Source organism: Lissotriton helveticus, chromosome 2_1, assembly GCF_964261635.1.
Source record: "Lissotriton helveticus chromosome 2_1, aLisHel1.1, whole genome shotgun sequence".
NCBI classification, from domain to species: domain Eukaryota; kingdom Metazoa; phylum Chordata; class Amphibia; order Caudata; family Salamandridae; genus Lissotriton; species Lissotriton helveticus.
Window position 1 is genome coordinate 559,085,341 of NC_136059.1, and position 20,808 is coordinate 559,106,148.

At 41.9% G+C, this 20,808-nt stretch overlaps 1 protein-coding gene across 1 annotated transcript; it reads right to left on the reverse strand.

The window, feature by feature from the left end:
* Positions 1-2,254: 2,254 nt before the first annotated feature.
* On the reverse strand, positions 2,255-19,291 carry F2RL1 (F2R like trypsin receptor 1). The gene is made up of 2 exons (XM_078675223.1): positions 19,025-19,291; positions 2,255-4,398 (listed from the first exon to the last, which is right to left on the reverse strand). Exons 1-2 carry the CDS (start codon positions 19,119-19,121, stop codon positions 3,290-3,292), a joined length of 1,206 nt encoding a protein of 401 aa, XP_078531349.1. The 5' UTR covers positions 19,122-19,291; the 3' UTR covers positions 2,255-3,289.
* Positions 19,292-20,808: the final 1,517 nt, after the last annotated feature.

Below are 20,808 nucleotides of genomic sequence, written 5' to 3' on the forward strand. Positions count from 1 at the left end.
AACATCTCCCAGTAATGGATAGAGGTGTCACCAAGCTTTCTTCAAAAGGCTAACAATGCGGGGGCGGGGTGGGTTGTTGACTACATTATGTGATTTAGGTGATGAGCCGTCTCTGTCTCTGCCGCCCTGAAATCCTGCCTTTAAAGTTGGGGTTTCCCTATTGAGGTGTGCAGGCCCAAAGATAAGATCTGCAAGAGGCGGGAGCCTGGGTTAGCGCACGGGCTGAGGAGTGGAGGTTCGGAGGCGGGAAAAGTGCTTGTCAGAGAGGGAAGTGAAAAGGGCGCGGGAATGGGCAGAAAACGAAGCGCGGAGAAAAGAGAGTAGCAGTAAAACCTGCAAAGGAAATAATAGACTAAAGGAAAAAGGAAAAATACAATTATAAGAGAAGATAGAATGAATCGATCTCGGAGCGGGGTGGGGTGACATAAAACAAGCATTGGGGGTCGCAAAAAAAATTTACAAAATCGGCCGCGAAATGAAGACAAGAAAAGGGAAGAGGAAGGAGGAAGGGGGTGGGGAGGCCGAAAACGAGAGAAAAGAAGCTCTTGGCATTGCTGTGGGGAGGGGAGAGGAGAAATGCGACACGGCCTGGCGGCCGTGAAAAGTGCAAAATGAAAGCATTTGATGCAGCAGGGGGCGGAGCGGATCCCTTTCAAGAGAAGCTGCTGGCGGCAGATGGCTGGCTTTCTGTGCACGCGCTTTTTAGGTCAATGCGCTTGCGGATTGAGCTTGCTTTTCACGGGCACAGCATCAAATCGCCCGATGGTTAAGCTCTCGTTAAGCCATATATTCTCGCAAGCGCATTGACAGGCGAGACCTAAAAAGGTGAAAACAAACAGAAGACACTGCGAGTAGGAGAGAAGTGTAGAAATTATAAGGAAGAACATGTTATGTTAATCTAATGGTAAAGTGCTTGTAAAGTGCATGGTTGCCCCAGCAACAGGACATCCCAGCGCTAGTTTCGGAGAAGAGATCCGCAGAGGAACAGAAGATTAGACTAAGAATAGCTAGGTCTTCGCGGCCCTTCTGAAAGCCCAGGGATTCTAAAGTTCCTAAAAGGTCAGAGGAAGAGCATTCTAGAGGGCGAGAGCATTAGCGGAAAAGAAGCCCCCTCCTGTTCTCGCTCTTCTAACCCAAGGACCACAGGTTAAATGAAGCTTAGAGAACAATGCTCGAGAGGAGACATGAGTACAGAGCCAATTATGAGTAATGCATAGGGCCTTGAATAGGATTCTCTTATCCACCGGGAGTCAGTGCAGTCTATAGATGAAGCCAGAGACTGGGCAAAACTTCGGGAGGGCGAATAGAAGCCATGCCGCAGCATTTTGGGATATCTGAAGTCTTATGATCACAGTTTTATTGGAGACCAAAAAGAGAGCATTGCAGTAATCCAGCCTAGAATGTATAGTGGACTGGATAATCATCTGGAAAGTGTGGGAGTCGCAGTATCCAAAAATCAGTTTTAGGCCTTTTAGGAGTCCGAAGTAGACGCCTACCACCGATGTGCGAATAACAACTCCAAACTTTCTTCCATATAGAGGTGCCAGCATATGAATTGTCTGAGAAATGTCGATCCAAACAATACACCTTAAATGAGGAAAAGAATTAAGAAGATTCATGCTGGACTACTTCAGGCAGTAAAACAAACACTGTCATGATGGGAATCCGAATTCCCTTCGAATCACCATAACAGCAGAATTGGCAGAGACACTGGAGAAAGTTCCTGAGAGCAGGTGGAGGGAACATACACAAGTACAAATATTTCCATATTCATTGAATTCAACATGGGTAGGTGCATGGCTGCTTTGCTGTGGACATACAATTGTGATGTTGAGTAAATAGAAAACAGCATGGTCATGGTACTTAAGTGGATGTGCCTGAGTTTGCATACAGGTGAGGAGAAACTGTGTGCTTTTAAAGAGAATACGTCCGAATCCCACTTGGAATGGTTATGGGAGATGCACTGCACTTCTCCTTATGAATAAACGATTGGAAGTTGACAGTCAGATGGCGACATGATTTACTTTTTCTGCTAAAGAACTGAAAGAGATGGTTTATTATACATGCTGAAATGTAAACCTTGCTAATGGCCCTATGGGCAGATTACGAGAATTGTAAAATATGCAAATAATGGAGTACTATAATAAAAATAAGTTTAATAAAAAAAAACGAGACACTATAGCCTAAAATACACAGGAGAATAAATACAGTTACATTTGTGAAAGTTCAATAGTAAAACCATAAGCAATCAGTATACTTTGATATAGAAAAATGTTTTAATTAAAATTATTGCATATATAAAATATTTTCAAAAAACCATACATATAATACATTGGATTAGAAGCGTGAAGTTCCAGTAAAAATGTTCTAAAACATTACAGGTGACAGACAAGGCAGCAAACAATTTTCAAAGTTATGCCATCATTCATTTCAACATAGATCGGATAGGAGACCTGGTTTTGGGCCTACATCAACAAAGGTGAAACTTAACAGTACATTTAGATGCTGAAATATTCAGAATTTTAACAGTTTTTGTAAGATACACAAATGTATATTATTGACCATGATAACATTTACACCAGACAATATAAAATGTTTAAAGGTGCCATACTGCATGCAAACATTTTTTTCACAAAAGCGTAAATATGGCAGTTGAAGAGCAATCGATGCAACAGAAGAAGGAAAAGGGGCCAGGAGCTCCATAGCAATATGTAGAAGTGATTTCCCACCGCATACTGCTGTCCTTCATGATTTTTTAAAATGATCATATGGACCAAGTACATCTGCAGACATAACAAGCCCTACTAATTTGATCATATGGATTTTGATCAAATCCTTGGATCTCTGCACGCATTAACAATCCTTTGCAAAGCTAGTCAAGTGACGTTATCAGACAATCCATACACGTTAAGCATCAACTAAAATAACAATTAAAAAAGTTAAATTTTCCATATATTAAAAATTGTGACTGTGTGGGCCGTATCCTACAAGGTCAAAACGTCTCTTAAAGTTTCCTCACAGTAAAGTAATAAGTTGCCATCTAATCAAATGTTAATGTGTAGTCACTGGCTTTAAAGATGTATCCACCAATATTATTTGAAGCACCCAATTGGTCTCCTGCCCAACATACGAATTCTTCACATACATAGGAGCTCAATAACTGCAAACAGTACTAAAATTAAATATCTTACAACAGAAAAAAGTATTTACAAATTCACAATATTGGGAGGGGGAAACGTGGATGCTACATGCACGTAATGTGTCCATTTTTCTCACATGTACGAGGAAATTAGCAATTACTTGTCTTTGTAGAGCTTGAACTTGAGATGTACGTGTGAGATTTTCTTGAGTACTTCATAGAACTAAAAGATATTTGCATTCTTTCAACTGTCCTGTTGCTCCGGCAGCGAAACGTGTTTTTGACATTCTCCCGAAAATCTTTTGAAACAAAATAATAAATAAAAGGATCTATGGCGCTGTTTATTGCGGCCAGACAAAGTGTAGTTATGTAAGATGCATACACACTGCTGTTGTACTGTTTTTTGATCAGTGCATAGTGTATAATAAGAAAAAGGTTGCTGGGCGTGAAGCAGACGAGGTACATCACCAACACTGTCAGGATGAGTTTGATGGCCTTCTTTCGTTTCTTTCCAATCTTCTCGTCTGTTATAGATGCATTCAGTGTTTTAATCATCAGTATGTAGGCTACCGTAGTAAGGACAGTTGGGAAGAAAAAGACTCCAATTGCCAATGACAGGAAATAACTAAACATGTCAAAAGCCAACTTATCCAGAGGCAGGACGTCATGACAAGTTGTAATATTAAGATCTACAATATAGGCAGTCTGATCATACAGGTACAAAGGGATGGTGCCGAGTATAATGAGCAGCCATATTAAAGCTGAAACTCCAATTGCAATTTCAGAATTCCTCCTGGCATAAGACATGGGGTTTACAATTACCCAGTACCTCTGTACGCTCAGACAGGTAATAAAGAGAATCGAGCTGTACATGTTTCCATAAAAAAATCCAACAAGGACTTTACAAAGGCCTTCTCCATAAATCCAGTTGTTGCCTTTCAAATGGTAGGCAATCTTCAGAGGAAACCAGATAACAAACAAGAGATCTGCCATTGCCATGTTAGCCATATAAATGATTGCTGGGTGCCTCTTTTTGGTTCGGAAGAAGAACACCCACAAAGCCATGCCATTGCTCGGTAAACTGACAGCGAATACAATGATGTAGACCATGGGAAGGAAAACTGTAGTCAATCCACTAGTGAGGACGTTCTTTGCAAAATCATCGATCATATATCCAGGCTTTCCAGTGCCATTGACAGGTTCAACCTTGTGTCCAATAAAACTTCTTCCTCCTTTGTTAGTACTGGTTTTAGACACTCCTTCAAAAAGGGAAGAAGAAAAATAAAGTTAGAGGCTGGTCTACTAGCAAAAATATACATTCTCTAATTGAACATGAAAAACACAAACCAATAACCTATTTCAGTACATCAAAATATATATTTTCCTGTTGATCGTCTTTTTCAGTGAACTGTGATAATATTTTGTGGAAAGATCCAGCCCCAAAGAAATGTTTGCTTAGAAACTAAAAGAAATAGAGATAGCAGACTTAATGGTGAGGTCTATTTTTAAACGCACCACTTTGGGAGAATTTGTATCAACAAGACTGCATTGATGATCCATTCAATCAGAGGTTCAATGATTGGAGGGGGTAGAACGTTCAGGCACTGCACAAAATATTAGAACATGGACATGGCCAATTCCTTGGAGTCACTTGTAACAGCTTAATTTGCTGTCTCGATTTCACACTTCAGAAGATTCCTTGCATACAGAGTTTCCTTGCTACGGATTGAATCCAACTTGCATACAATTAAACTGGTATAAAAAGAAAAACTATGAGCAAAAAAAAAAAAAAAGCTATATATAAGAAATTCATTCTGCCCATGATATTCACTGAGTTTTTTTTTTGTTTTTCTTAAGTTTTAAACTTCAGTTTTGTTACCTCTTCTAGAAACCTCAAAGCCTGCTAATGAGGTCTCAGTCCCACATGGGTAAAACAGATGTTCTTCGGCCTCAATGCAGCCAGTGTGAAAATCCAACAGCCTGTCAATTAAATGTTGAGTTTCAGTAGGTGTGCTACCATTACCTTATAGTCAGAACTTTGAGGATAAGGTAAGTACAATGTTTATGTTTTTAAGTGCCATAAAGCAATATATACACATCTCCACAGCAAACAAACCTCATAAATGTCATCCTGGTTATGCATGTGTGAGGATCCCTGACAACAGTTCTCAATCTGAGTCCCTGTTACGTTACAGCAGGTGGTTTCTCTAGAGAGAATATATATATATATATATATATATATATATATATATATATATATATATATATATATATATACACACACACACACACCTGTCTGTTTCAATCAGCAGCCCGTCCTCAATCCGGAACCACGGCAGAAAAAGAAACGGAAGACCCAGGTGAGTTTTTTATTTAGACACACCTCGTCAGCATAACGTTTCGGCCTGCCCAGAGGCCTTGGTATATACACATACACATAATTTACTTACATAATGTTACTCAAAATATCAAAATGAATATTACATTGATGGCATTTTTATTTTAGGGATTTATAGGCTTATTAAAAGCGTTAGAGCTAATGAATGGGTAGCGATAGGGGTGGAAAGGGTTTTTGAGGGTTCAGTAATGTGTAGTAATTGGTTTTTAAGGGTTGGGATCGGTAGATTTTTGGGGTAGTAATGGGTTAAAGGTTCAGGGATGTGTAATGTATTGGGATAGTAAGGAGTTATTAGGGTTCAGATAGGTAGTTTATTAGGGAACTAAGCTTTTTAGGGTTCAGGGATAGATGGTTTATAGGGTTTTTAGGTCTCATGGTGGGTTGTAAAGGGGTTTTGGGGTACAGAGAAGGATAGTGTATTTTGCTGAGTAGCGTTCAGGAATGGGTAGGAGTTTTTATATTACTTATGGTTAAACAGACCCACAGAATTTTGCAACATAAATGGCAAAATTGGCACTTTTGTCAAAATGCTGCGTGACACAAGAGTGAGAGCAGCTCTCAGCAGGGTCGGTTAAAAAATGTATCCAGTGCCCCCACCACATACAGCCATTCGTTTCTAAGCATTGTTTAAGAAGAAGAAATTCACATTGGAACAGCGGTATTGTTTCTATATTCATTTCTGTTTACAAAAGTTCCCGCAAAAGAAGTTAAAAAAAACTTGTGTTCCCCCTCTCTTTACTGGCTCTGTGCGGCCACTGAGCCAGTAAAGGGAGGATGAGCAACAGGCAGGTGGCAGAGGTGATAAATTCCTCTGTTGCCTACATTTGAAATGTACCTCGCCCCCTCCCGAGCAATTACCCTGCAGGTCCCTCTCACACCTTTGTCTGCCCCCTGCAGGTCATTGGAAAGGTCCCCCACAGCACTGCTCTCCTTTGGCTCCCCATTGTTTCTCGTCATCTCCTTTCTCTGGTGCCACCCTCCCCTTCTGCTCCACATGCACAGGATGTCTGATGCCAAAAAGAGCAGGTTTCATATTGTAATCTGCTCGCTTTGGCATCAGACACCCTCTCATTCCAGGCGCTGTGCTGCTGGAAACTCTGCAACACTGCAGTTTCCAGCAGTGACAGAGCACAAATCTGCAGTATTTTTGTGGCGGGCACATTTTTTTGCCCACCTCAAAAATACAGTGTATTTAGAGGTTTTCGGCTGCAAATGTTGCTTTTTTGGGTCGTGGAATTTGCCACCCAAAGTCGCAAAAGCCTGGGGGGTCTGATTACATTAAACAGATGACATAAAAATGATATATATATATATATATATATATATATATATATATATATATATATATATATACACACACACACATACATACGCACACACTAACATTCGTTTTTAGTCAGTAGCAAAATACACACAGTGCAAGTAACTTAGTATTTGAATATTCCACACGTTATATTTATAAGATTATATTAGTATGGGAATGTATTTTGTCAGCAATGTGCTTATTTACCTTAAATTTGCGCAACAATTATTTACTGATCAGCAAAAGAACAGCCTTATCCAGTCACCTCTAGTTTAAGTCAGGGGTGTGAAGTAGTTCCCTTGGGGTTTACCCCTCTGCAGATTGCCCAGCTCTGGCCACTTGTCATGTCCAGCTTCAAAGCTTTTCCACAAACAGACAGGAGATTAGGAAGTGGTTCCTGGCCTTTGTTCAACCCAGCATGGAGGTGTGAATTGCACGTTAGTACCTTCGCATTCTCACCCATAATGCCCCCTACACTCATTGGCTCTCACTACCAGAAGCCCTGCTGTGGGATTTTTTTTATTTACTTATTATTTTGCAGATGTATACAGCGCGATCTCCCCAAGAAGGTGCTCGAATCCTTTAAATGAGCACCAGTCACATAACACGAGGACGCATTCAGTTTTTCCTGTTTTTTAGGCACAGGGAAATTAAGCAATGTGTTCAGAATCACAGGATGTTGAGCCGACACCGAGACTCGACCCAGTGTATGTGCACAAGTGTATGATTTTTTTTTTTTTTTAAACAAGCAACTTACTATCACAACTTTGCAATATTGTGTCTTTTGCTCAGCACTGCGTGTAAACCTATACACAAAGATCCTAAAACCGCTCAGTGAGGTTATGTGGTCATCGCATGTGCAACTTGCAGGGCACACTGACCTGCAACATAGTCCATTTGGTTATGTGCCTGCTGGGAAACATCCGCATGTTAACACTTTGAATTCGCTCAACTCATTGAAGAGGTTTATTAAGCTTTACTAAGTTGTTAAAATAAATGCTACTGATTTGGATGCAAAAAATAACTTGGTTCTTTCGAATGCTCTGAAGAGTCCAGTGGACGCAAGCTCCGTGTTATCGGTAACTTCCTTTTGGGCCAGAACGCCACTTCTCTGATACAAACCGCGGCGGCATATAACTGCCCACCACCCACTCTGCATAAGTTTACTCTAAAGGGGGGCCAGGTTCTCGCGCATGAAAACTCAGCAACCCACAGGAACCATTCTGGGACAGGCGTGGCTTGCAAATCAGTCTGTTATGGTAACAAGGCATGACGGGATACCCTCACCAGTGTAGTATGTTGTGCCCACAACACTAGAACCAGCAAGACTCTAGGCTACACCGCTGCGGCTCCGCCCTTCAAACATACCTGCTGCGTGTTTCACTCATTTGCTGATGTTGGAGTAAGTTTCAAGTTTATTAGTTTAGCACAGTTACTTAAAACTATTGCTGTACAAAGTCCGATGTTGGAGTAGTAAATGTACCACGAACACTATTTAGGTTTCCAGTGTCGTATTATCAAGCTTCTGGCTGCCACTGAGCTGTAAATTGCTTGGGGGAGGGTGGGGCAGTACTTTCCTGCGGACAGAAGCCCAGGATGCAATTTTCTCGGGAAGGTTTATGGCACGGGTAAGAAAAAAGAATAAAAGCACGGGGGAGGGGGTCGTGAATATATGTATGGGGGTTGGCTTGTTAGCAAAGACAAACCAACCATGCACATCATAACCATTCCGCTACTGTTAAAAGGTGTAGTGGGGTCACAGCACCGTCACACCAGTAACTGAAGGTGGAAAAGACATACCGTCTGGATACCAATGTACTATAGGTCTGGCGGGCTCAAAGGATGAGGGGCGTGTCTATTTCACATACTGCGAGTGGAATATAGCGATTTAACATGACTCATGATATTAGCAAGTTTTATGAAATGGCGCTTTGCCTGGGTAATAATCACTCTGGCAAACAATAAAATAACTCGTCGCAACAGCGTTTGAAAACGGTCTGCTACGGACAGGTCGAACTTGAAAGAGTCGTATTGAAATATCTGGATAGGTATTTGTTAGATCCAGTCTTCAATGAGAGGCAGGAAGAGACTGGTGTAGATCAGAGGTTCTTTATTGAAGATCCTTCACAGCATTCACAAAGCACGTCAGCCATAAACAGGAGTCAGTCAGCAACTGACAAGAGATAGAACCTCCAGTCTAGAACTCAATAAACATTCTAGGCAATAGAGACAAGTGGGAATGAAAGAAGGTTTACCATAACAAACCATAGATACCACACATCTCCCTTCCCCAAAACAACAACAGAAAATAAAACAAAATTAACGATAAAAGTCCTTAAGATAAGCAGGAGCACAGGTGTTGCGAGTACTCCGCCTGGGAACAGGTGGAAGATTCATTTGAGCAGAAATGACTTTAGGAACAGAGGTGGAACAATCAGGCATGACTTTTGATGTAGAGATAGAATAATCAAGATCTTTGTCATTAACACATGCATCATCATTGACATCAGGAGGTGAATATAGGTCTGATCGTAATGAAACAGGATCAGGATGTACCAACACCTCATCTTCAGAAGTAATGGAGCAGGCTCCCTGATAAGAAGACGTGGAGGGCTGCAAATCAGGAGACGAGTAGATCGAAAAATCACTGTCCTTTAAGCTCCTGCAATCCTTGAAGATAGGAGGATTGACCACCACTACATTTCTTTTGCTCCACCATTTCCCATTTGAAAGCAATACAGCATTCTTGGAAACTCCGATGACTTTTGAAGCAGGATAAAACTTAGAAGAGTGACTGCTGTTTTTTAAGGGTCTTTTGACTTTTACAGAGTCACCCACCTTGAAAGGAACAATTTTAGTTTTGAATTTGTCATAATTAATTTTCATTTTGTTTTGCATTGAAACAACTTTATTGCGAACTTGCTCAACATTGGGCAATTTACCTTCAACCTTTGTTTTGTCAAGGACCCAGAGGGGACTAAGTTTGGAAGAACCAAATCGGTTCTTTAACAAAACAAAAGGGTTAACACCAGTAGTGGAATGAGGTGTATTATGATAACTCCACAATCTTTCTTTGACCGCTTTTGTAACATCCACATTCTGCATGCAAGCTAATTGTATGGTGTCTTTTAACATTTTGTTAACCCTTTCAACCATACCATTCCCTTGAGGGCTGTATAGAGCAACAGTCAAATGTTTGATGTCAAGATTAGATAGAAATTTTTGAGTGACATGTGACTTGAATTGGACCCCATTGTCAGAAACTAGAAATTTGGGAATCCCTTCCCTGTGAAAAAGGTCATCCAAAAAATCAATAACACCGATAGTGGAAGGCTCGGACATGAACCTGCACTCAACCCACTTGGAAAAATAATCCACTATGACTAAGGCATATCTTAATTGAGGCTTCAAATTATACATGGGACCAATAAAGTCAATACCTAGTTTCTCCCAGGGACCCTGAGGATAAGGAACAGGATTAAGAGGAGTTTCTTAGTTTTAGGGATTTGTCAGCTTCAGAACAACCAGAACATCTACCTACAAAATTTTCAACATCAACATCTAAATTTGGCCACCAGTAGTATTGTCTTAATCTTTTCTTGGTGCCAGTAATCCCTAAATGACCAAGATGAGCTAAGTTCAATAATTTCACCTTAAGTTTGTTAGGAGGAATTAGTAAGGAACCTCTCATCAAAAAATCACTTTCTACAGTCAGTTCATCTTTGACTTTAGAAAACAGTCGCAATCCAGGATCAAGATTCCTTTCATCGGGCCAGCCTTTGAATATATGATCCTTGATCATGTCTTGAACCTTGTCCAACTTGACACAATCCAACCATTCATCTTTACTGATAACATTCTCAGAAAATACCAAACCATCAACTAAACCTACAACACACTCAGAGTCCTCACCAAGGGAAAAAAAACCTTCAGAGTCTCTAAGGGGGCATCTAGAAAGGAAGTCAGCGCGAGTATTTTTACCTCCAGGGATATGCGTAATAGAAAAATTAAATTCATACATTCTTGAAAGCAATCTAACTAAGCGAGGACTGAGATTATTGTGATCTTTGTTTGACAACAGGAAAACCAAAGGTTTGTGGTCAGTTACTAAGACAAATCTTCGACCCCAAAGATAAGTTTCAAAATGTTTGGTAGCCCACAGACAAGCCAGAGCCTCCCTTTCAATGGTGCTATATCTGCGTTCTGCAGGAGAAAGGGACCTGGAAGCAAAACCAACAGTTTGTTCCACACCATCAACTAGTTGAGATAAAACAGCCCCTAAACCTATGCCGCTGGCATCCACTGTGACCACTGATTGAACGTCATCCTTAAAAGAATGAAGAGAGGGGGCTTGCACAATGAGTTTCTTTAAGTGAACAAAAGTTTTGTTGATAGAATCATCCCACATGAACTTTTCACCTTTCCTGAGTATTTTTCTTAAAGGTTCTGTTTGTAAAGCAAAACAATCCACAAATCTCGAATAATACTCACAAAGTCCGAGGAAAGACCTAAGTTGGTCTTTGTTCTCTGGACTGGGACTATCTACAATGGCCTTAATTAGATCTTGCTTGGGAGATATGCCATTACTTGAAATGTGATGACCAAGGTAATCAATACTGTTAACCATAAACTTACATTTTTCTTTTTTTACTGTGAACCCATTGTTTTCAAGAATGTTTAAGACCTCAGAAAGCTTTTTTAGATGATCATCATCACATTTAGAATAAATCAAAATGTCATCTTGGTAAGCCAACACATTACTACAATTACCAAACATTTTGTACATAAGCTTCTGGAAAACAGATGCAGCGGACGCAAGCCCGAAAGGCATGCGTAAGAACCTGTAGGGACCAAAAGGTGTATTAAAAGAAATCAAATCACGGGAATCTTCACATAGTTCAACTTGGTGATAGGCAGATCTTAAGTCCAGACACGAAAAAACTTTAGAATCACCAAGTTGAGCTAACATGTCTTGGATCTTGGGAAGGGGAAAACAATCAATTAATATGTTTTTATTTAATGACCTCAAATCAATGCATAATCTTATGTCTTTGCTACCCTTTTTCTTCGCGATAACAATGGGGGCAATCCATTCTGATGAATTTATTGGTTCAATAACTTTATCAAGGCAAAGCTGTTCTAAGTGTATTTTGAGTTGAGACCTAACTGATAATGGGACATTCCTCACTTTATGGATAACAGGAATGGCTTCCTTTTTGAGGACAATGCGATGCTCAAAGTCATGAACAAGACCCAGCTTGTCCTTGAAGAGAGCACTATGTTTGTCAAGAAGTTGATGTAATGCAAGATTAGTGGAAGAACAAACATCAACTAAGGAGATGGGACAAGAAGTACCTGGCCTGAGAACCATGCCAAATTTGCCTTGATCCTTCCATCCTAATATATTGTAACCATTTTTAGCTACGTATATTTTAGTAGCAATGCACTGGTTTTCAAATTTAATGGTGTCATTGAAAAATCCTAACATGTCAATAGAATGACCACCAAACGAAATGGTGTGAATGTCAGGAGGAAATAGTTGTGAAGAATTCCAATACAAGTTAAATAAAATATCAGTAACAAAGGTGATTGGAGAACCTGAGTCCACTGTTACTTGAATGACAGTATTACCAATAGTGATGTCACAGATGGGACCACCATCATCTAATTCTGCATCAATGTATAAAACAATCTTATTGGAGGGAACAACTGTACATATACTTTCAGGTTCGGAACCCTCAACATTTTCAATTGTATTGACTTTTATAGGGTTTCTGTTACACACCCTGGTGAAGTGACCAATCCGTTTACAATTGAGACAAGTTTTACTAAGAGCTGGACAACTTTTAGAATTGGCTAGATGTGAAGAAGAACCACATCTGAAACACGCAAAAAAAATTCTAGGCTCTCTGGAGTCTTTGTTTTTGATTTGGAAAGATTTAGGTTTAATGCTTAAAGCATTAATACTTTCAGTTAAAGTTTCACTTTTATTTTTGTTCAAAACTCTTTGAGAGGAGACTGATCTCTCAATTCCTCTAGCAAGTTCAAGAGTTTCTTTGAGAGATGGATCTCTGCAACATAATAATCTCTCTTGGACTTTTTTGTTATAACAATTTACAATTATTTGATCTCTGAGGTAAGAATCAATGTTGCCTCTTGTTCTGAAAAAAAAAGAATCAATGTTGCCATCGAATTCGCACGTGGCGATCAAGACTCTTAGTTCAGTCAGGAAGGTGTCGATTGACTCAAATTCGAACTGGTGTCTGGTATAAAATTTGTGACGTTCAACAACTACACTGGTCTCATCAATAAAATACTTAGCTAATCTGGAAACTGCTTCTTGAAAAACATCCCAATCAGTTTCATGAGGTTGGGGAGAAACAGGTAAATGATCAAAAATGCGTTGACCTTCAGCTCCAAGACTGTTATATAACAAAGCTAACTTCCTGTCTGGTTCATATTTTTGACCATCTAAAGCAATTATATAACTTCCAAATCCTTTAAACCATTGTTTCCATTTGGTCTTAGGTACACCAGGATCAGTAAGAAAATACGGAGGAGTGACAATACTTTGTGACATTTTTAGGTATTGTGTAGACAAAAGTTATTATGAAATACAATTGTGAAAATAATACAAAGTTATAAGTCTCTCCTAATTTTCCTGTAAAATTATCTTGTAAGATGTGCACATCATCGAGTGGATTTCAATAGATGTGCTGAAACAACGCTGAATTTTAATAATAAAATTGACCAAACCTGAAGACGAAAAGTGCAGTGAAAATTCCTTAAAACGCGGTAAAATGACAAAATAGAAGTAAAGTACTAATGGTCTTGAAGTGACGACTCGTTTCGAGATAATCAAAGAAAGAAGTCGGTTGCGCACGTCAATTGGTATGGTGCGTGAATTTTTTCAACTTTACCAAGATGGAGGCACGTAGGAATTGGTTGACGTGGAGTGCGTCACTCCGTTGTGACGAATGCTGACTGGGAGGAGGAGACGAGGGGCGGAATGCTCAGAGAGTGCGTTCTGATGGATGCTTGAGCCGTGACTCGCTCGAGCAGTGGAACGCTGAAACTCTGGTGCGCTCGAGCGGTGGCTCGCTCAGATAACTGAAATGCGCAGCGCTTTTCAAGTAGTGTCGGAGAGGTAGGAATTGTCAAAATTTTAAAATTTTCATACGACCTTATTTGGCGGGTGTGCGCTTTGAATGAAGAGGTCAAATGTAGTCCAAGCGCAGTAGAATAGACGAACAGTTCTCCCAGTGCTTCGACGAATGCTGGGAAAGTGAAGGAAAAATCCCAAACGTCGCCAAATGTTAGATCCAGTCTTCAATGAGAGGCAGGAAGAGACTGGTGTAGATCAGAGGTTCTTTATTGAAGATCCTTCACAGCATTCACAAAGCACGTCAGCCATAAACAGGAGTCAGTCAGCAACTGACAAGAGATAGAACCTCCAGTCTAGAACTCAATAAACATTCTAGGCAATAGAGACAAGTGGGAATGAAAGAAGGTTTACCATAACAAACCATAGATACCACAGTATTTACGTGAGAGAGAAAAAAAAACAGAAGAACAATCACTTTTAGATACGAGTTCGCAACTCCGACCAAGACGTGGATAACTGAATGTCTTCAAAAAATTAGAGATCCCAGCTATCGTCCAATGTAGGTTAGTATGCAAACAATTGACTATAGGGCGTTTTGTTTTCTCCACAGCAAAATCAAAACATAAGAAACGTAAAGCTTAGGCTTAGGGATGTGGTCCATCTGCATACACGCCCGACGCTGGTGCTGGAAACCAGGGTTCGAGCCTCAAGGTCGCGTCCACATCCTGTGATCTGGGCAAAACACTTATGCTCCCCGTGCCTGAATGTGTTATGTAAATACGGTGCTCATGTAAAGCGCTCCAATACCTTCGGGTCGAGTTCACGCTATATAAAATATGCACAAAAAAATATTGCAGCACCGCTGCAAAACCAGCCCCCACTGCTGCATAACCGGAACGGTGTTTCCCCACCCTTCCCGGGAAACACCTTCACAGAGAGTACCGACAAGAATCTAAAACACTGACACGCTTGCATTTAGGTTAATAAGTAACACACAAATACACAGGGAAAGGGTGTCCAGGCGCTAGAAACTGCTATGGAATATTAGAGAGAACACATTAGCTTTCAGTAGTTGGGAGACATCTGACATTCACTGTCTCGGCTGCGAGGTCAGCGGGAGCATATTCCAGGCCTTTGCCATGATCGCTGTGAGGGAAGGCCACTCAGATGCGCCGTGCTATACCTGGACACCGACATGGAAAGAGACCTACTGGAGAGCAGGCACCTGGGAGGAGCGCATGCTGAGAAACGTGTAGACACGTACTTAGGGGTGGAAGGGATGTGAGCGGGCCTGCAGCAGAAACGAAGGGTCTTAAATAGGCAGTGTTTGGGGGCAGGGAGCCAATGAAGGGTGCCAGGTGAGAAGTAACGTGAACCCGTTTGTCAAGGCCCAGGCTGAAACATGTGGCAACATGTTGAATTAGGAGGAGTCTCTGCAAAAGTTATCCCAGCAGGCATGCAAAAAAAATAGATACAGTAGTCTAGGCCTGGATGTAACAAGAACCCAATCCAAGGTTTTCCTTGTGGGCTTTGGAGTAGAGGGCAGGAATTTCCCAAGCACATTCATTAGGAAGCAGGTCACTGAGCTTCTTAATCTGGGCTTTGAAACGCAGTTGTTGATCAAAGAAAGCGCCTAGGTTGCGATACGAAGGGCAGGGGACAGGAGCAGAACCAATCAAGTCAGTTCACCAATTAGGTAATCAGATCAAGAGTTTCCCAAAAAACAATAGCCATGGTCTTGTCAGACGTGAGCAGTTGGAGAACTAGAGCCAGTCCATCAGAACGAGCAACAATATGTAAAAAAAAAAAAAAAAAAAAAAAAAAAAAAAAAGAAAAGGTTTCGAGGACTCACCAGGTAACCATCAAGCATCGGAAATATCTGTGTCTCATGACATGCATGTCACATCCAACAAAGAACACATTTAGGTATATGTATATAATTTGGTAACAGCATACAGATTCACACCAGAGGGAAAGGGTCCCAATTCCACCCCATACAGAAACTCGTTTCCATACAGTTTACCAATCTTGGTAGTGTTCCCTCCTCATTCTCACTCACTATAGAATGGAGCAAATGCCCACCCATATGAAGGGTAGGAACTCACAACAGATAGATCTGGCATCCTCGTCCTAGAACCATCACTTCAACCTAGGGTCGGACTGGCCGTAGCGGGCACTGGGCGTTTCCCCAGTGGCCCACCAGGGTGGGGGCTGTTTTTGGACCCATGGGAGCCAGACTTGCAGTACAGTTGCCATATCACCCCCCTATAACAAAAGCGCCCAAAACCGGCCCCATGTGAACGACTTGCCCCCCCCCCCTCCCAACACTTCAACCTAGGGTCGGACTGGCCGTAGCGGGCACTGGGCGTTTTCCCAGCGGCCCACCAGGGTGGGGGCTGTTTTTGGACCCATGGGAGACAGACTTGCAGCATAGTTGCAATATCACCTCCTTATAACAAAAGCGCCCCAAAACCGGCCCTTGTAAACAACTCCCCCCCCCCCCCCCCCCCCAGTTTTTTGCCAAGGCCAGTTTCGGTTCCCAGTCCGGCCATGATTCACTCCACTTGGGAGAAGATTTTATAGGATAGGAGCTCATGAACCTCGGATTAAAAACTAGAGGTGGGTGATACATTGCAAGAGAGCTGTTCCTTGGGGGAGGAAGGGGTTACGTTTGAATCTCTCTCATCTCAGCATCTTGTGAATCCCATTCAAATTTCCCTGTGATGGGGGTTGGAGGCACAGCCTATAAACTAGTCTCAAGTGAAGAGCTTCTAGCCCTTGGACATGGTTTGCGACATGTAAAACTGCCAAAAATAAAACGATTCCAACTCTCGCACATGGTCGGATTTCACCCTAAAAGAACTAAGGACAACATAGTGAACATGATAAAGAGATACCCATATAGTGGGGGAATGGCAGAGTGTGAAACTAGAAAACCAGGGATAAACCCCAGCGTACCTGCTTGAACAAATTGTGTGATCCTAGACAAATACATGATTTTACTGAACCTCCTTTTTGTTCATTATCACATTTGAAAGCTTCTACAAATACGAGTTCAAGATGTGCACTGTACAAAAACCTCTCATGTTTGAGTTAATAGCCTGTAACGTTGCTCTGATAATAATCACGGCGACATATGGTACATACGACAACTGGACTGGACTGGACTTAATAAATAAGTTCAACGCAGGGACATGATCTGATGTACCTAGGTAAAACATTTGCACATGTTAACGAAATATAATTTTTTGAATTCTGAAGACACCATATCATATTCTAACCTGTTTGTTGCATGATTTGCATGCCAAATGTTTTGAAAAGGCTTGTGCACGGGCTTTGGAGCCCGAGCCAACCTTTGGTAAAAAAAAAATAAGTGAGTGAGGGGTGCAGTGGGTGTGGACCATTTCAATTTTCTACCCCGAGAAGGGGTCAGTAACGCACACAAGAAGGTATTCTCGTGCTCAGAGGAGCACAAACTCGTAATGTGCGCACGCGATCTGTCCTGGTTCAAAAGGATACAAAACCTGCATTCACAAAGGGAACTTGCGGTAGTCGGCGCAAAACGGGTGCAAACCTCAGGAATGTGAGCATGGTATATTATGTGTGAATAAACCGCGCTCAAATAAGATCCATAAAACAATCAGAATTAGGAGTGAAAATTGTTTCTCGCTCAATTCGGAAGCGCTATTTAATTAGAACACGAATACGAGACACAGGTTGATGGTGCTTGGGGTCACACAGGCGTATTTCAATGGGAATAGGCTGCTTGTGGGTCTTCCATCACCCGGACACTAAAAGCACAAAGGGACACTGCAAATTGTGGACGTTACGCCATATAAAATGTTATAAGTCAGCATGACTGTCACGAAACGCTTTAAGCAAGAGGCAACTCGGCTCAAATGCAAACTGAAAGTATAATGAATGTACAACACATTGGTAAATAAGTAACTGACACTGGTGCACTGTCTTGCTTCAGCGTCCATCGCACTGTAAGACTGGTGATCATTCTAAACTTAAATTTAAAAAATCTGCCATTAAAAAAAGCTAGGTTCTTTCTCTACAAGAAATAAATCAATTGAAACACATTTCATTTGACACTGCTGTAAGGAACTGGAGTGAAAGGAAAATAATTATTTTAAAAAACCAGTCACTCCTTCCCACAGTTGTCTTTGTAAGACACGTGTCAATAAGAACCTTGCCAAATACTTTTGCCTTCATTTTAGTTTTTTTTATAACTGGGCACTATCCTTTTCAGGCTTGAGCATTGCCGCCGAGGGACCTCTATCAAAACAGCTGATGGGCGTGGCTTTGACCGACAAAGGCACCTTCAGGCATTAAGTTACTAGGAACTACAATATTTCTCATTTTTTTCATTCCTCCGAAGGTGATCCTCAATATTGGCATCTAGGATTAAGTCAAGCAACAAAACAAGAGGACACTCACCAAAAACACCCAAATGGATCCAAATGGTTAAAACGAGACTAGGCACTCTTCAACCCTTTTCACTCATCAATTTTTAAATTATCTTATAAAAATATAGATCACGTTTTCACGAGTAGTTGACTGCTGCCTACACAACGTAAAGGAAGTGGGCTAGAAGGAGGTTCTGTGGCGCAAACGCAATCATACGTAGGGGTTCGTGTTACGAAACGAAGGCAACCTTGAGAAATAACCCCCGATTTCGAAACCCCTAGACTCTGGTGTGTATACCCTCCACTCCGTACTGGGTAACTATGTTACCGTATTTATTTTATTTATGCGTTTTTATATAGCGCGGACTTTACCCGAAGGCGTCAGAGCGCTTCACAAAAGGAACAGAAAATTACAAGTGAACAAATTACAAAAGCAGACGATAAGTTACATGAGGTAAAAGTGACAATTGTGAGCAAACACAATACATGAGGTAGCAAACAGTGCAATACAGGAGGAGAGTGACAAGTGTGCAGGTTACAAGAGAAAACAAAGTACATTTAGAGGTAATATACTGCAATATATGCTAGACACAGAGGCACAAGAACACGTATAAGCCAGGCCCTGGGGTGTTCCCGCGCGGGCGACTCTCCGGACAGCGACACTTACTTGTGGTAGTTAGACCGGCAGAGGCGGCTCCGCAGACCGCCAGGGACAGCACCAGGAGCGCACCGCCCACCCCGAGAGCCGCAACCCTCCGCACCATAGTCCTCGGTGGGTCCTTCCTGTCTGCCGCCGGCTCAGGGAGCTGGAAATCCTGCTGAATGGACCAAGTCTCCCTCCAGAGAGTCACCAAGGAAAACCTGCAGCGCCTGTTGCAACCTGCGAATGACTGCCCGCCCTGTGGGTGCCTCCCTCCCAACCCCAGGCAGACTCCGCCTGCCTCTTCCGGGCCCCAGGTAGCCTCCGCCCGCAGCACCCTCCAAAGTTTCAACAGAAACCCAGAAGGACCACGGCCGAAGCCCCGCCCTCTCTGACGGCAGGTGTGGCCCCGGGGCCTGCGTCACGCGCGAGGCGGGCATTAGCACCGCTTCACGGCTGCGAAGGGCCGTTCACAGGGGATCAGGTAACAACTGGAGGGTCGTTAGCTTTTCCAATGACTCAAGCTGCGTTTCGGAGTAGCCACTTTACGCTTAGGGCAAGAGAATTGAGCCTAGGTAAGAGCTGGTGGAAAATATGTCGAGCCCGGGCTTGCCTGACTCTGCGGTGGACTCGGAAGTTGTGGCTTTGTGAGGAATTTTGGAAGTGGTCATGGTAACCGGACTATCGCCTGGGCTGGTATTTTACTAGCCTGCCTGTAGGCGATTTAAGTCCTTGCACACATTTTGCGAAATACAGTGACATCCGGTAATTTTTATCTTCTGAAACATAAACTAAAACAGCAAGCACATAAAGAAACAAGTAACGTTTTTGAGAGCTTTCTGACTCGTTCCAGAATGGTTATGGTCTAGGTACCAGCCGAGGGCAGGTGCGGGGTATGGATCCCCCACTATTTCTAAAAAGATGACTTTTCTCCTTAGCCCAAGGCTGAGAGATGTTTAAGGAACTTCAAATGTGAAGAACTTCTATTTACATTTTATGCATACCTGCCAACTTACAAACCAAATTTGGGGGGGGGGGGTGCTGAAAAAGATTTTTTAGGGGGCTAATTCTTCCAGCCGAAACCAGAGTGGCTGTAAGAAGGGGTGAAAACATAATAAAAGCCTAATTTACAAGTAAATGGCCTTTTACAGATCTGTGAAGTACTCGGCGCGGCTGCAATTAGACGGGCTGCAATTAGACGTCGCTAGCCAGTGTCGGGGGGGGGGGGGGGGGGGGGGCTGAAGCCCCGTGAGCCCAATGGGTGTTGCGCGCCTGACACACGGTGAGGCCGTGTGAGTTGGTAGGTGTGCTTATATAGCGCTAAGTATCCCCAAAGAACACAAACATGAAACAAACACGCATTAATAGCAAGTTAATTGTTTGCAAAATACAACATCGCATTTTGTTTAACCACTAAAAGCAGTTGCAAAATTTAATTTACAAATTCTACCCGTCTGATTAAAAATATTGCCACTTTCAGACATTTCATAGCTCAGTTGCATCTGTGAACAAATGCATGTGATCTATAAAATGAAAATACAAAAATGTATTCTTTTTCATAATGTATTCATGATTATGTTTAGCTGTCCTGCAAAATAGGGCCTTGAAGTAATTATTATTATAGGGGCATGGTATCACTTCTCATTGTGTTACTTCCTATGTCGTCTTTTGTGAATTACATATAGTAATTAGTCCCCAATCCTCTGTTTTCTTTAAGGCTTGTGCCGTGGCTATTCTAGCAAAAACAGATAATTGTCATGTTAGGAAAGAAGCTGGTGGCTGCTCCAGAAAACCAAATAAACAAAAGTCTG

Coding starts and splice junctions, on each gene's coding strand:
- F2RL1 (XM_078675223.1), bottom strand. CDS start 19,121: ATGGTGCGGAGGGTTGCGGCTCTCGGGGTGGGCGGTGCGCTCCTGGTG. Junction 4,399..19,024: donor TGCCGGTCTAACTACCACAA/GTAAGTGTCGCT, acceptor CCCTTTTTGAAG/GAGTGTCTAAAACCAGTACT.